This window comes from Lepidochelys kempii, chromosome 1 (assembly GCF_965140265.1).
Source record: "Lepidochelys kempii isolate rLepKem1 chromosome 1, rLepKem1.hap2, whole genome shotgun sequence".
Classification (NCBI taxonomy): domain Eukaryota; kingdom Metazoa; phylum Chordata; order Testudines; family Cheloniidae; genus Lepidochelys; species Lepidochelys kempii.
The window spans coordinates 240,725,392-240,742,649 of NC_133256.1; the positions used below are offsets into that span (position 1 = coordinate 240,725,392).

The window sequence follows — 17,258 nt, forward strand, 5'->3', positions numbered from 1 at the left end:
GGCCTTCTTGGCAACAAGGGCACACTGTTGACTCAAATAAAATTTAAGAAGCAACTACCGCATGAAAATAGTTCAAAATAGATGTACAAGAATGATTCAAGGTCTCAAATAACTGCCTTACCATGAAAAATTTAAAATCAATTTATATAGTAGAACTGGTCAGAAAAAATTCCAAAAAAATATTTTCATTGGAATTTGCCAATTCATCTAAATCAAAACTTCACAGAGATAGTTTTGAAGTTCCAACAGAACTTCCAGGCATATTTCGAAACCTGGCTGTTTTCCTGCCAGCTTTCCCACCTGTCTCCTTGACATCCCACCTCTCTTTTCTCTGAATGGCCTCACTACTTCCCATTCTCACAGCTACCCATCAGCCCAGGACTTCCAGAGTCCCTAGCTCTGGGGCAGCCACCATGCCCACTGTCTCACAGTTGGGGACCTCAGGGCTTCCAGGGTCTGTAGCTGCAGGGCAAACCACCATGCAGACTGCTCCAGGTATGGGGCTTCATACACTTTCATGGAGAATTTTTAAATTTTTGTTTTCATTCCAAGTCTAAATAAACCACATTTTGAAATATCTAAATCAGTGGTGGGCAACCTGCGGCCCACATGCAACCCGTCAGGGTAAACCGCCGGCAGGCTGCCAGACAGTTTGTTTACATTTGCACGGCCACCCACAGCTCTCATTTGCTGCGGTTCACTGTTCCCGGCCAATGGGAGCTGCGGGAAGCAGGCCTGTAGAGGTGAAAGGCTCAGTCCCACTATCAATCCCCGCAGGTTGCCCACCACTGATCTAAATCCTCTGTGAAACGGCATTACGTTTCTCTGCCCAACTCTACTATTTAGTTATCAAAGAGAAGGTTAAGAAGTGACTTGATCGCAGGCTGTAAGTACCAAACGAGAAGTTTTCTGATGGTAGTGAGGCTCTAATCTAACAAAGGCATAAGAAGATCCAGTGGCTGAAAGTTGAAATTGCAAAATGGAAATCAGGGGCACATTTTTAACAGTGTGGGTAATTAACTGATGGAACAATTTACCAAGAGATGTGTAGTGGATTCCCCATGACTTGACATCTTTAAATTAAGATTGGATGTTTTTCTATAATATATGCACTAATCAAAAAATTATGGGCTAGATGGAGGAATTATTGGATAAAATTCAGGGGAGGAAAAATAAGGAATAGAACTCAGGGACTGATTTTTGAGGAATGATTAAAAGAACTAACTATGTCTATCTTAATCAAATAACATTTTAAGAAAAGAAATAATAACTGTCTACAAGTTTTACTAGGGAGGGAGAGGAATTATTAACACCAATGGAATTAAAATAAGCAAAGAAAAATACATGTATTAGCCAGCTAGTCCACAAAAACCAGTGCTAAAAGTATGGGGTTCTAGTGCAGGGCATTTGTTCCTTCTTGGAACCTATTCAGAATTGTTTTCTTAGAAAGGTTCTTGGAGTTCCAGGTTACTTACCTTTATATACTGAGGTGGCAACTTGCTACAATTTGTACTGAAGCAAATTCTGTATCCTAGAAGCAAATAATTATGTTTTTCTTTTTAAATACGGTATTGGAGTTAATATAATGCTGGATACCAGACTTCCAAAGATGTTAATTTGCTGGAAGAGAAAATTAATAGTTCTTATTGGCTAAGAATGATGAGATTAAATTCAGCCTTCCACGTCTCACATTCTTGGTTCTATGGGCAAGACTGCCATTTGTCCTTATGTGGCAATGCCATGGCCTGTCCCAGTCATGGTTCTGTGCTTAGTTAGGGAGAGAAAGCAGGCTCTGCAAAGAAGCTGCTGCTTCCTTCCTGCAAGGAAGAGGGAAGAAAAAGGACAGAAGGGCTGGGGATTGGGAATGCCCTGTCAAAGACTTCAGTAATTTACTTCCCCCAGGATCAATTCCTTTCTGAGTCATAATTCCTCTCCAGAGCTGCTTCTAGGGTGGCATAGTTGTGCCGCCCTTAAACAAGATGAGAAATTAGGTCATAATCTAGCCCTCATTGAATTGATGAGACTATGAAAGAGCCAGTCAATTGTTTCGTCACTGGATTAAAAACTCTCCAGTGTTTCTTTCTGGACAGTGCTGTGAGCACAGAGCCAAGATTTACGATTGTGGATGGAGAAATGGAAGTCTGGCTCTACATTAAACAGAAACACTAACAGTTCATTTAACGTACAAGCCCAGTCTAAAAAAGAAAATAATAATTTTACCTTCATGCCCCACCCTGAGTGTATTGTATTGTAACATACTAATATGTATGTATACCACTGCTCCCTACTGGTGGGATTAAGAACTATTCATCTGTGTGTCATAGGCTATATAAAGTAAATAACTAATGGAGATTCCCTTGTAGTTTAGGTACTAGGGACCTGTGTGGTCTGTGTGAAGCATAGTGACAGTTGTGATTGTCCTAGGTGGCTATGAATTCATTACTATATTATTCTAATTGTGCCTCTCATCCTGATCAGAAGCAGGGGTGCTGGAACAATTTGTATAATGGGGGTGCTGAGAGCCATTGAATCAAACTTTAAATCCTGTATATAATGGAAACCACTTCAAGCCAGGGGGTGCAGTAGCAACCCCAGCACTCCTAGTTCCAGCGCCTATGGTCATAAGCAAAGGTCCAGCCCTGTGACCTTAATATCATTGGAAGATAATGTTGCTGTGCTTATAGCATAGAGAATTTGGTTCTTGTTTCTGCTGCTTCACATCAAAGGAAGTCTGCAGGTGATCACTCACCATACCCCTCAACTTCAGCGCATCCAGATGAGGGAGTACTCAGAGAAACTAGTGTTTCAATTGAACATGAGGACTATCCATTTCTAAGTATTGTCACAGATGGGTTGTATGGCAGGCTGATGTCTGCAGAAGGCCATGCCTGTTGAATGTAAAAACAACCAAGCAATATGGCCCCATCCCTGGGGCATTTCTTTCTCTGTACAATCAAGACTCTTCCCAGAGATGTGCTGGCAAAGTCCAAACAAACAAACAGACAGAAAGTCTTGTAATAAAATTTAAAACAAACAAAATGGTCCCATACTCAAATATCTTCCTCCCAGGGACTCCTGGTAAAATTCCAAACTCTCCCCAGAGATCTGGTGGCTAAAGTAAATAATAAACAGCTAGAATTTATTTGCAAAAAGAAGAGAAAGCCACTGCAGAATCTCCCTACCTGGACTCTCCTAGACTCCTGCTATCAAGCAAGAGGCTGTCCCTTTCTCAGCATGTCTTCCTGTGGAGCCCTACAAATCCCAGAAGCCCCAGGGGGATCTGTATTTCCCAGATTCCATTTCGTTGAGAGAAGATGGGAACGTTGACCTCCCAGACTTCAAGCGTTCTTGACAGACTCAACAGGCTGGGTTTTCTCCCACAAACTACTCCCTCCCAAAACCATTTTTTCTCTCTCAGTGCTTGTGTCTTTTGACCCACACATTTGTCTTTGAACAAGCCCCTTGGAATGAGGTAATATGGCCCTGCACACTTTCCCCCTAGATCTTAAGGAGCCAGTGTACCCCATGACAGTACACAATGTACAGCCCTACCTGTCCCTCTTATGGCTGTCCAGTTTTGGGGAAGAAGGGGAGAAGTAGCTGTCCTCTGCTTCCCACAGGGAAAGAGAAACTGTTCCTGCTGTTGGTCTTCCTTCCTCTGTTCTAGCGGCTGCCAGTGTGCCTTTCACACCCTCTCATGCTCTCCTGATGAGAGTGGTAGCTCTCCTGTGTCATCTGAAAAGGGAGAGGGAGAAGCGGGAGGGCAACAGCTACACCTTTGTCCCCTGCAGGAAGAAGTCTGCAAAATGGAGATTTGACAATAAAGCTTTAGGGTGATCTTCATATTTTTATGTTGTTTTTAATTATTTTTATCCTTGGGTTTAAAGTACATGCTTGTGATCTGTTTTTCCTGGTGGGTATTCTGGTGGCTGTAAGCATTTTGTTTTGTTCATCTCTGATAAAATGATGGGGAAGGTGGTTGCGGTCCAGTGGATATGGCACGTGACCGGGAATCTGGGATCCTATTTTCACCTCTGTCACTGACTCACTGTGACCTTGGGAAAGTCAGTATTCAAACCTCTGGTTTCAGGAAATTTAAGTTTACCAAAATCTGATGCTTACCCCACTGAGCCATCTTCTCCAGCCCTGCCTGAGGTAGAATACATCATATCAGCCCATGTATATAGTATTTCCCTTTACAACTTACAGTACAATGGAACTTTATTTCATATAGAGTCTTCAATATAATCTGTATCCTAAAATGCAGTTAAATAGAAGCTTAGGGAGAAAATGTGTGTGATTCTACACAGCTGTGTGTAGATACCATTGGGATAGCCACTTCAGAGATGCAGATAGGCACCTGCCTACTAGATGGAAGATACCAGACCTCCTCCAAATGGGAGCCCTGAGGTTTCTTTGGTATGCTGTATGTACACCGGCAGAAGATGGCAATTGGCATCTTTGTCCACAGGCTACAGATTAGTCTCATGGGGTGCACATTCTACACAATGATTTAGGGGTGGAAAGGGAAGACTATCGTATGCATTTGAACTGCAAGCAGAATTTAGGCAATCAGGTATTTGGCTCAGAAACCAGACTAACATCTTTAATCTTACAGGCTACCATGAGCTATTTAATTACCATGAATGATCAAGTCATTAGTTTCACATTTCATTCAGAAAACAGCATCTCCCACTAACACCATGCTGGTATAGGGCATTTGTTCAATACAGACTCAGAAAAAAGAGTGCTTCTTGCTGAATCCCCAACACCACCTTAGTGTTTCTTTGATGTCCCTCATCTAGGTACCAATCTAGCCTGCCTCTGTGCTGTTTTGTTAGAGCTCTGAGTGTTACAGCACAATGCCGTATGGCTACAATAATTAATAATAGTAAATATTAGTTATTAGCATTCTTAATTCATACATTTCAAAGTGCTTTATGGGTAAGGCAAGTATCATTACTCTCATTTTATATATGAGGAGACTGAGGTACAAAGATGTAAAGTGACTTGTCTAAGGTCAGTGGCAGTGCTGGAAATAGAACCTAGGTCTTGACTCCCCATCCTGTGCCTCTGGATCACACTGTCTATCTAGCAATGTGCAATTTAAAATCCACTACTTTCTCCCTCATTGGCAAGGAGTAGTTCCTCTTTGGTTTTCATCTGCTGTTTGCCCTTCCTTGGCTTTGCACGCATCAAGCCCATCTAAATCTGCTCTGATTTACATTCTTATTACTATCCCAAGGAGGTTCTTTTGTGTGAGGGTGCCACATAAATTGCCCTTTAGCTAGAGATGGGCTGAACCAAACTTCTGGATCCCAACCCCCCAAACTTTGGGAAAGCTCAAAGCCAGATCATTTGAAAAAAATCCAGGAAAAATGTTCAGAAAAACTGGAGGATGTCGGTTTTTATTAGACATCCTTGTGAACTTTAGGTTATTTTTAATATAATTCTCAATGATCAAGGTCTCCAAATAACTGGGGTACAGAGAAGCTTCCAAACGTTTGGATACTTCTCTGAGCCTATAGAACAGGGGTGGGCAAACTACGGCCCGCAGGCCGGATCCGGCCTCCCAGCCTTTTAAGCTGGCCCTCAAGCTCCAGCTGGGGAGCGGGGTCTGGGGCTTGCCCTGATCGGGCGCTACAGCCAGAGCACAAGGTCGGGGGCTGCGCCACACGGCTCCTGGAAGCCGTGGCATCGCCCCCCTCCAGCGCTCCAGCCGGAGAGCAGGGTCGGGGGCTGCTCCACGTGGCTCCCGGAAGCAGAGGCATGGCCCCCCTCTGGCTCCTACACACTCCAAAGGCCCCGCACCAATGGCCCTCTCTGGCACTCCAATGGGAGCTGCAGGGGCGGTGCCTGTGGACGGAGCAGCGTGCACAGCCACCTGGCTGCGCCTCAGCGTAGGAGTCAGAGGAGGGACATGCTGCTGCTTCCGGGAGCCGCTTGAGGTAAGCGCCGCCCGGAACCTGCACTCCTGAGCCTCTCCTCACGCCCCTATCCCCTACCCCAGCCCTGATCCCCCTCCCGCCCTCTGAACCCCTCAATCCTAGCCCGCAGCACCCTCCTGCACCCCAAGCCCCTCATCCCCAGCCCCACCCCAGAGCTCGCACCCCCAGCCGGATCCTGAACCCCTTCCCGCACCTCAACCCCCTACCCCAGCTCTGATCCCCCTCCCAACCTCCAAGCCCCTTGGTCCCAGCCCAGAGCAGCCACCTACTCACCAAACTCCTCAGCCCCACCCCAGAGCCTGTACCACCAGCCAAAGTCCTCTCCACTGCACCCCACACCCCAGCCTGGAGCCCTCTCCTGCACCCTGAACTCCTCATTCCTGGCCCCACTCCGAAGCCCACACCCCCAACCAGACTCTTCACCCCCTCCCCACACCCCAACCCCAATTTTGTGAGCATTCATGGCCCGCCATACAATTTCTATTCCCAGATGTGGCCCTTGAGCCAAAAAGTTTGCCCACCCCTGCTATAGAAGAAGCCCTTCAATAAGCCTCAAACAACTTCCTCCATCAACAGGCTCCCCCTACTTGCTGTTGTCTTCATGAGGGAGGAAACCCAGTCATCTGCTACTCTCCTGACACTTTAGGGCAGGGGTGGCCAAGCCTGAGCTGGAGAAGGAGCCAGAATTTACCAATGTACATTGCCAAAGAGCCACAGTACTATGTCAGCAGCCCCCCATCAGCTCCCCTGCCCCCCCACTCCCAGTGCCTCCCGCCCACCGGCAGCCCTGCCAATCAGCGCCTCCCCATCCTTCCCCACACCTCCCGATCAGCTGTTCCATGGGGTGCTGGGAGTTCTGGGGGGAAGGGGCAGGAGCGAGGGCATGGCAGGCTCAGGGAAGGGGTGGAGTGGAGGCAGGGCCTGTGGCAGAGTCAGGGGTTGAGCAGTGAGCACCCCCCGGCACATTGGAAAGTTGGCGCCTGTAGCTCCAGCCCCGGAGTTGCTGCCTATACAAGGAGCCGCATGTTAACTTCTGAAGAGCCACATGTGGCTCCAGAGCCACAGGTTGGCCACCCCTGCCTGAAGGGGAGGATGGCAAGTCTGTATATCCTTTCTGGCATAGTCATGGAAAATTTCCCACACTCTAGTTGGAGAAGGGGATTGTGGGGCACCTCATGCATATCTCTTCAACCGAAGCCTCCAACTTCTTCCCTGTTTGCTTCTTTCTCTTAAAAGTTGGAGAGGCTTGGCATTTCCCTCTTCCCTTGTCATCACTTCCACTTGCAATTATTTACACCCACAAAATTTACTGTGGTGCAATGCTAGAAAATGTGTTAAGAGTCCCTTACATGTATGGTCTTTAATGTAAAAGCCAAGTGAAAAGACTTTGAATTACTGGATATATTAGCAATGCCTGTGGGGTGTCATATACAAGTAGGTAACACCTTTCAGCACTCATGCAGTGAGGATGGGACAGAACATGGGGCTGACCTTAGGGGGAGGAAAACATCTTTTTTAGATATATCCAATGTACAATGAGTTTTATTACTGAACAGGGAATGTATAGTATCCCCTGATTGTATAGCTTACACATTTGACCTGATCTTGGGCTCAGACTAGTTCCCATTGAGGTTTAATTGGAGTTGGGTCAGGCCACTGTATTCACATTTTTCCATGCATGGAAAATTATTTCTGTTACTTTGAATTACTATACCATTGGCTTTGGCTTTTATATAATAAAATAAATTTAGGCAACCTTTTGTATTCCAAGAAATTGCTCTCTGCAATGCCAACAAATATATTGACTGTTGAATAAGAAACAAATATTAGATTACAAAAATAAAAAGTGGACACATCCATAAAAATAAGCAAACTAATCACTCAGCATAATTTTTCTTTCTTGTGGATTTCTGGACTCTTCCAATACTTTAAATATGAAATATGCATTTGCAGGATTCTCTGATGGTTGAAATAGTGGGTTCTGTAAAAGTTGCCATGTTTAATCAGAAATAAATGTCGTAAAGTTTCAAAAATCTAGTTTTCTGGACTATGGATCTTGTCCATGAATTGGCATTTTTTGTTCATTTGAACAATAATTTGTCAATAAAAAACTTAAAATGTCAGTAAAAAATGGGAAGTATATTAGTAAATGTTTACATTTTGAGGTTCGCTTCTCTGATTCCTCTATGCCTGCAAATGAACTCTGCAGATGCCATGAAGGGCAGGAAATGTCCTGTGCTAGGATCAGCATATGTTCCATCCATATTTTACTAATTGAATTCTGTTATAATTGCAATAAAGTTAAGAGAGATTAGTAGATTTTGCTAATGGGCCTCTGCTCAAGCACCATTTCATTATTCTCCGTTATCACCACAAGAGGGTGCAGAATGGACCTCACTCCTTGAACACCTAGCCCACATTCTGGTGAAACAGTCATCCTTGGTACAGCTCCAATGACTGCAGTGGGTTTACACCAGAGAAGAGTTTGGCCCCCTGGATTCTGAAATAAATAACAAAACAGAATAAAACAAAACACACACATACACAAGCAAGAGAGAGAGAAAGAAACCTCAGTGAGGGGTATTTAATGGTAAAGAGAAACTGTACATCTGGGACAGAGGTGAGGAGGATTGAAAAGAGCTGGGCAAGGTAACCATTTGTGTCCACTCCAAAGGGGAGAAATGGCAACAATGGTAAGGACTAAGGTGCAGTGTTCATCCAGTCCCCTGCATGCATGTATGGCTCTCTCACACACTCCACACATGGAGTATATTTCTTTTCCAAAGAGCCCAATAGGCCTAGGAGACAGATAGCAGCTCCTAATCCGCAAAGACAAAGTGAATTACAGCGGAGGGGAAAAGGATCTCCTTGACAGACCAGCCTAGATAGGGCTTTGGCAGATTTTTCTCATTGATCCTTGAGGTTCAGAAGAGCTAGGCGCTAGTTTCTTTTAAACTCTCAGGATACAGTAGTTCTTCCCAATTGAAGATCACACCTTCCTCCCTCACTTGGAACAGGTGGTCTCCCCACCACTGTGCAGGAGTCCCTGCTTTGTCCTCATTCCAAGCACTCTATATAGTACCTTGTATTTTAATCCATATTTTTCAGCACGAGACCTGGGTGACTTTCCCTCTTGTTTGACAAAGCACCAGCACTTCCTTCATAGGGAGCAGAAAATGGGCCCAAATCCTCTCGTTTTGCTTGTCCAAAGGGTTTGGGGAGCTGGAACATGAATAACTAAGACTCTCCCATGTTTGATTGTGACTCCAGATGTCCAATATCATATAAACTTTTGAGTTTAAACCACCAGATAGCAAAGGGAACCCACTTTTCTCCTTGACCATCTGACCATGAATCAATCCCCTGCTTCTGGAGCGAAGTGGCTATGAGGGGAGTTCCTTTTGAGCAACTCTTTGGCTCCCTTCACTCTGATTATAACATCCAGGGGGAGAAGGGTCTGAGGGCAAATTCCCCCTTTGCTCCACAGCTGAATAAAGAGAGTGGCAAACCATCCAGTCCAATGGGAAAATTTCAAAACCAAAATGTCTCTTAAATAAGCTTCTTTAATTATTATCATCTATTTATTTATACAAATATAAAATATATTTATATAGATTTATATAATATAGATTTGTTGCTTTGGTGGCTCTTTCATTTACAGACGTACTGGTCGACGATCTCTGTGCACTTTTTACACTTGACAAAGCAGCACCAGTGGAACTTGCAGTGACAGCGCTCTACCTGGATGCTCTTGAATTGGTCATAGCCCCGGCCACAACACATCAGCTCACAGCCATCCATGCCCTCTGAGGTCTTGTTACACAGCCGGCCCTGAGTGCCCAGTGAGCCAGTGGTCTCATTGCGCAGGCAATAGTCAGGGCTGGGGTCAATGTAGACCAGGTCCTCCTGCGTAGGTGAGTTGAAGCGGTTGTTTACCAGCTCCAGCTTGCCTTTGCGACTGATCCTCATGGCAGCTGCACTGTCATACTTCTCCTTCAGCAGGTCACCCACCTTGCGGAAGTCTGCCAGCTGCAACCAGCAGGTCTTGAGGCTGCAGGAACCTGAAACGCCATGGCACTTGCAAGCCACATCTGCCAGCTTGTACACAGCCTGCAGAAAGAGCAGATGGAATCAGACAAGAGCCGCATTAACCTCTATAGCACTGGGAACTGACATAATTGTGCTGAGTTCCTCTTCCTTGCGTACTTATCCTGACCATCCACCCAGTTCTCTCTCTCCCCAGAACAGACACAATCCTGCTATTGGAAATGCTCCCCAGTCTTCTGGACTAACGTACTACATCCACGTCCCCTCAAAGCCCATAGCAATCAATGCAACAAAACACCTGAGAACTTGTAAATTTCCTATAGGTAAAACAGGTCAATGATGCTATAGTTCTAGCATTATATCCATATCTTCTTGAAATAAATCCATGCACCCAGGCTCTTTCCCTCTATCCCCATTCAAGAGCTTTGTTCACTCTAAATACAATTTCTGGAGGAGTCACTCTCTGTCAAAGAGGAACACCTGGGATTGTAATAATGGTGTGAAAAATTAACTGATTCACACCAAGCATGTACAAGCAAGGCATTCGCTCGCCAAGGACAATTCATGTTGCTTCAATGTGTCACCATTCTGTGTACTGAGAATAATAACTGCATAGGATTTACAAATCTAAGTGCAACTTTTGCACCACTGAGTTATTCCTCTACACCAAAATAATCCCTCAGGGCTTGACTACACAACAGGGACTACGGTGGCATAGCCAAACTCAACCATAGTATAGACGCAGCATACAGCGACAGAAGGGGTTTTTCTGTCATTAGATAATCCACTTCCCTGAGTGGTAGTAGCTAGGTCAACAGAAACATTCTTCATTGGGAGTAAGGTTGGCATAGCTACAGCATGAATTTTTCATACCGCTAAGCAATGTAGATATATCAATCTACATTTTAAGTGTTGACCAGGCTTCAGTTTCCTCATCTAGTGTCACGGTATGGCTGACCTAAAATTTAAACATTTAAAAAACAACCACTAGTTTTCAGAGCTTCATTTTCGGAGTGCACAACTTGAGCAACTTTGAGCCTGATTTTCAGATATCAATGGGCACAGTACCTCTGAAAATCCAGCTCAAAGTATTTCAAGTTGGACACCCACAATTAATTATTGCTTTTGAAAAATTTAGCCCTGTGTGTGTTAATCTCTCAAAAGCATGTGTGGAGACGATGTGAGGGAGAAGAGTCATGTTTCTTCTTATCCTAATAAGGAGAGAGACAGACATTAAAAAACCACAAGAACAGAAAAACTCAAAATCAGTGGTGAAAAAACTAAACAGGTTGAGTTTGTTCGTTACACTGAACAGAACTGTATAAGTGAAACCAATCTCTCAACTACTTTAGAGATTCCACAGGACTGCTGCTAAAACTACTAGTGACTAGGTGTATAAAAGGCACCTAAGGCCTAATACGGCTGACAGCTAGTAGAGATTCTGCTTTAGCTCAAGTGGTAAATCCCTTGGGGTCCAGTCCAACTCTCAAAGAAGACAATGCTCTGAGCCCTCAGAGATGTGGGGCTTTAGTTCCATTCCTCTGTGTGTGATTTACTGGTAATTGCCCTTCATAGTGTAACATAACAGCTACAGATCTGAAACCTCTGGACTTGCCTTGGATTGGACTATAACTGTGCAACACCAACCACATTGCTACCTAAAAATCCCTGTACTGTACAAGACTGAACTACACTTGAATTTTCAGAGCACCAGACATTTCCTATATCCTAACTGTCTTGCCTGCCTGCTTGTTATACATTTGTGTTAGCACTTCTTGGTTATTGTTGGGTCAAATCCCAAACTACTCATGCCTCTGTTGCCCTTGCATATGTTTTTATAAAGTAGTTTGTTTCTTCCTAATCCTTGGCTTTGTTCCTTTAGGAAAACATTGCAACTTGATCCCCCTCAGTTAATGTCATGGGACCTTCAGCGTTTACTCTGACTTGGGTTTAAATGGCCGATTCTCAAAACATCTGGGTAATGATTATGCTGTGGAATGTGTATGCTACCAGTACTCACAAGCCCCTAAGGAGAAGTAAGCCTGGTCCCACTTTGCTTAGATACACAGTCCCCCATTTATTAACTGTGGGAGTCACCACTGCATTTATCGCAAAATGACTCTCCCTTTCTCTGTCCCTTAGCTGCTGGGATGGAGAGAGGGTGGGAGGAATTGTAGGTTCTTTACTGGCTAAGCTAGGATCAAGGTGAAGAATAACAGACCCCACATGAAGCTGTAAAGACTGGGTCTGATCAATGGCCCTGCCACAGAATCAGTCTGAAAGTACATTTAATGGAAAGGTATAAAGCCCCCATTCCACAAGCCCAAGTTCCTTTCTGATTCCTCTCTCATAAGAAGGGGGATGGGAAGAGAATTAATGGAGAATTCCTATGTGGTTAATTAGATGGCCCCCTCCGAGCCTCACCTGGCACTGGATGGAGTGAATGATGATTGAGGCCTGCTGTATGTTGACTGGGTAAACAGTGTGGAAGGACAGACTGCCAAAGTCTGAGAGACAGGGAGATAGATAAGAAATGAGGGGAATAAGAGAGGGAAATGGAGATCAAGTGGAGAAAAAGACTGATGGAAGGAAAGGACATGTTGAGATAACAGTCAAAGACAAACAAACGAGGGCAATAAAGCCAGGAGCCAGTACCTCAGAAACTCCAGAGTGGAGTGGAGAGGTGATGGGGTCAAGACTATGTCTGAAACAGAAAAGAACATTGTTCTCTTCATATCCCCACCCCGACCCCCCAGCTCCTCCCCATTAACCTGGCTAGGGGAAAATTCCCCCTCCACCATCAGAGCTCCACACACAAACCAGCATTAGAGAGAACTCTCTCGCACAAGAACTCTATCTCTGAACCAAGATGGGATGATATGGCAAAACTCAGCCCAGAAACCAGAGGGAAAAAATTTCTCCCCTCAATTCAAACTCTGTCTAGAAACCAGAAGACAGAAATCACACTCTCACCTGAAAATCAGAATGGGGGTAGAACTTGAAGGCCACTTGCCAGTGACCACTGGTCCCTCAGAGAAGGGTACTGCATATGGCCAGGTGAGCCATGCTGTGTTTTTTCATATGATCCCTACCCTTCTGACCCTCTCATGTTAGCTTTCCCTTCCTTTCTGTCTCTATTTACAAATATATGGAATGCCATGATCCCATATTGCTTCATATTCCCAAGCACAAAACCCTTAACGTGAAAACTTAGCACAATATAGAGATTTACCGCTGTGTGAGTAAGTCACAGGTGTAGGGAGGCATGCTGGACTCTATGGACTGGACTTCATGGACCGCCACTCTGTGCATTGGCAGTACACCAGGCTCAAGCACAGGAAGCTATTCTTCTTGCTCTCTAATTGTTCATGTTCAGCTTCATCAGCTAGAAATGGAGTTCCCAGCCTTGAAAGGAGAAACCTCTGTGTGTGTGCATGTGAGAGAGAGAGAGAGAGAGAGAGAGAGAGAGAGAGAGAGACACTTTCTGCCTCATTGGGTCTGATTGTGTCATTCTCCTCTAGGCTGCTTACCTGCAGCTTTCAGTCACTCACTGTAGTGAGCAGTATATTAATGGATCATTGTCCTGGAGACAGACTCCACATTCAACAGCAGTCCCTAGAGGCTACACTTTTGTTTTAATTTTTCACCTAGTTATCTCACCTCTTCCCACACCACCTCCATTTGGAAGAAACATGTCAGATGCTTGTTCCAAGGAAGAAACTCATGGGAATTAGTGGCAACCCCTCATCACTAGAATTCAGCCCAGCCAAATATATCTCTTAGCTCAAACACAGTCGCTTTTAGGCTATGTCTACACTACAGACTTCACAGTGGCAAAGTTGTACCACTGCAGCTGCACTGCTGTAAGGTCTCCTGTGTAGCCACTCTATGCTGACAGGAGAGAGCTCTCCCACTGCATAATTAAACCACCCCACGCCCTGAGCAGCCGTAGCTATGTCGGCGGGAGAGTGTCTCCCAGCAATATAGCACTATCCATACCAGCACTTTTGTATGTGAAACTTATGTCGGTCAGGAGGGTGTTTTTTTCACACCCCTGACCGACAAACCCCTGACCGTCAAAGTTTTACCAATAAAAGTGCTAGTGTGTAGTCATAGCATTAGAGTGAGATGTAAGATCATGCTCTTTTCTATATTTAAGACCAGAAGGGATGATCTAGTCTGACCTCCTGCATAACACAGGCCATAGAATTTCACCCAGTGATTCCCATATCAGGTCCAATAATAGGTAGCTGATCTTCAGTATAGCTTTTAGGAAGACACCTAGTCTTGGTTTAAAGACTCCAACTTTTGAAGAATGCAATATATCCCTGGGTAAAGCCTTTGTTCAGGCTAGCCGCTAGCTGCAGACCATGAAATCTCCTAACCCTTAAAGTACTATCTACAAATTCAGCCATAACCATAAACATGTACAAAACAGCAACCCAAACACAGTTAAAATGTGATTGTGTCTAGTACTGAAGACAAGACCTGACTGTTTTAAGCCAAGTCCCTGAACCATGATACAACCCAGCTCTGTACAAAGCTATAGCACTGTTTGAGGTTGTGACACAGTTAGATTCCTGTTCACATGACAAGACAGAACTGGATTTTAACCATGTTGTAGACAAACGTCTACTCATTTGATCCCCTCACATAGCATTATTGTAGTCTAGATGAACCCCTAGTCTACTGGCTGCTATTTGCTATGTTTGATCCTAATACTAGTGAGAATAATTAAACATTTACATGGTTGTTTAATGAAAAAACTGCAGCAGCCTCTCCAAAGAAAGGGCAGTTATAATCCAAGCTCCTCAGCTCTTCAAAGAATAAAGAAATGTTAGGTGCCAGAGCTGTCAGTCTGCTGCCTTTCACCAACTGTAATTTTACCTCGGAATTGGTTTTCCAAAAGGAGTGATCAGGAATGCAAAAGCCCATAGCAGTACGCTAACATCTGTGCTTATGACACATCATGATTCCACAATCAAGAAAGAGAACAACTCTGGCTAAAAGACTGTCCAAGTTCAGTGGCAAAGTGAAAGCAGCAATTAGAAATAAAAAAGCAATATATAACAAATGGAAAAGGGGAGAAATAGATGGCAATCAACATAAATTAGAAGTTATGAAGTGCAGAATATTGATAAGGGAAGCTTAAGACATCAAGGAAAAATCCATGTCTGGCACAGCTAAGGACAATAATGAGTTTTTTTAATATATCAGGAACAAAAGAAATCCTCATAATGATATAGACCTGTTACTAACTAGAGGGAGTAAAATTATTAATAATGATGAAAAGGCAGAAGTGTTTAATAAATATTTCTGGTATGTATTTGGAAAGAAGCAGGATGATTTACACATATCACAGGATAGGTAAGTATCTTCTAATCCATTAGTAACTGAGGAGGATACTGAACAACATCTACTAAGCATTTTTAAATCAACAAGCCTGAATAACTTGCACCCAAAAATCCTAAAGCTGGCTGAGGAAATCTCTGTTCATAGACACTAAGGTCAGAAGGGACCATTATGATCATCTAGTCCGACCTCCTGGACAATGCAGGCCACAGAATCTCACCCACCCACGCCCATGAAAAACCTCACCTATGTCTGAGCTATTGAAGTCCTCAAATTGTGGCCCACTGATGTTCATTTTCAATAACTTTGGAATACTGGGGAAATTTCAGAAAACTGGAAGAGAGCTAATGTTATGCCAATATTCAAAAAGGGCAAGTGGGATGACCTGGGTAACTATAAGGTAAATTAGCTGGACATTAGTCCCAGGCAAAATAATGGAAAAATCGATACAGAATTCCATTGATAGAGAATTAAAGAATAGGAATACAATTAGTGCCAGTCAACTCAAATTAGAAATAAAGCACAAAATTTTAACAGTGAGGGTTATTAACCATTGGAACAAATTACCAAGGGAAGTGGTGGATTCTCAATCTTCTGATGTCTCCAGATCAAGATTGGATGCCTTTCTGGAAGACGTGCATTAGCCAAACACAAGTTATGTTTCAGTCAGCCAAAGGTTATTGGGCTTAGTACAGGGATAACTGGGTGAAATGTAATGCTCTGACAGACTGGATGATCTAAATGTCCCTTCTGGCCTGAAACTCTATGAATCTATGAATGACACAGGTGAAAGAAAATTCAGTGTGTCACAGGAATGCCCCTCCCCACCCCCGCCTGCCAACAAGGTCCCACTTTGGCAACCCCAGTAAGATTGTGTGTTGGGAAGAAAAACTGACTGAGGCTCAAATCCCCAAATGTGCCAGGGCAATACAAAATTGATTTAACAGGGCTGAGTCCATGGCATCCAGCACACAAAAGGCTTTGGACACACCTTTGGAGATCCTCACTGGCCCTAATTCACTTACTGGCCAGAGAAAACTCCAGTAGAACCTCAAAGATACGAACACCAGGGTTACGGACTTACCTCTCTACTGGACACCCTGTGAAACCAGAAGTCCTCAATCAGGCAGCAGAGCAGACAGAAAAAAAGCAAATACTGTACTGTCTCAGTGCTTCAGCCGTTGGGGGGTTGGCGCAGCAGCTGCAGTGTCGTGGGGGTCAGGGCTCCAGAGCGGGGGCTTGGGGCTTCTGGGGCTCAGGGCTTTAGGCCGGGGGGAGTGCTGGGGCTCAGGGCTTCAGCCCCATGGCTCCATTCCCAGCTTCAGCCCCACAGGGAATGTTGGGGATTGGGTCTTCAGTCCTAATTGGGCTCCGCTCCTAGTTTCAGTGGCGGGGCAGGGGGGAGGGCTTGGGGCTTTAGCTATGTGGGGAGTGCCGTTTCAGCCCCAGCGCTTTCCCCATAGCTAAAGCCCTGAGCCCTGGTGGCACACCTGCCTCCCCTGGCTGAAACTGGGAGCAAAGTTGTGGGGCTGATGCCCCAAACCCCGGCACACACACACCCCCACAAGGCTGAAGCCAGGCATGAAGCCGCAAGTGCCCCCCGGCAGTAATCAGGAGCAGACTTGTGGGCTGAAGCCCTGATCCCCAGTGCCCCCCACATGGCTGAAGCTGGAACAGAGCCTCAGGGCTGAAGCCCCAGGCCCCAGCCCTTCCCCCAGGTCTAAAGCCCTGAGCCCTGGTACTCCCAGGGAGCAGAAGCCCTGAGCCCCCTGCTGGGAGCCCTGGCAGCCCCTAGGGTCAGAAGCCCCAACCTCCCACTCCCCCCAACCCTGAACCCTGACACCCTCACCCCTCCATCTAACCCTCCGGCTGCAGCCCCATCTCCCCCATGGCTGAAGTCCGCAACGTCTT

The 17,258-nt window shown here is 45.0% G+C and overlaps 1 protein-coding gene across 3 annotated transcripts in view; it reads right to left on the reverse strand.

Moving 5' to 3' along the window:
• Positions 1-8,521: 8,521 nt before the first annotated feature.
• WNT5B (Wnt family member 5B) overlaps positions 8,522-17,258 on the reverse strand; it is a 97,107-nt gene continuing 88,370 nt past the window's right edge. For all 3 annotated transcript variants that reach the window (XM_073320345.1, XM_073320336.1, XM_073320354.1), the window contains exon 5: positions 8,522-10,058. In XM_073320345.1, the coding sequence (XP_073176446.1) occupies positions 9,600-10,058 (459 nt within the window). In that variant the 3' untranslated portion in view covers positions 8,522-9,599. The remainder of the gene's footprint in view (positions 10,059-17,258) is intronic.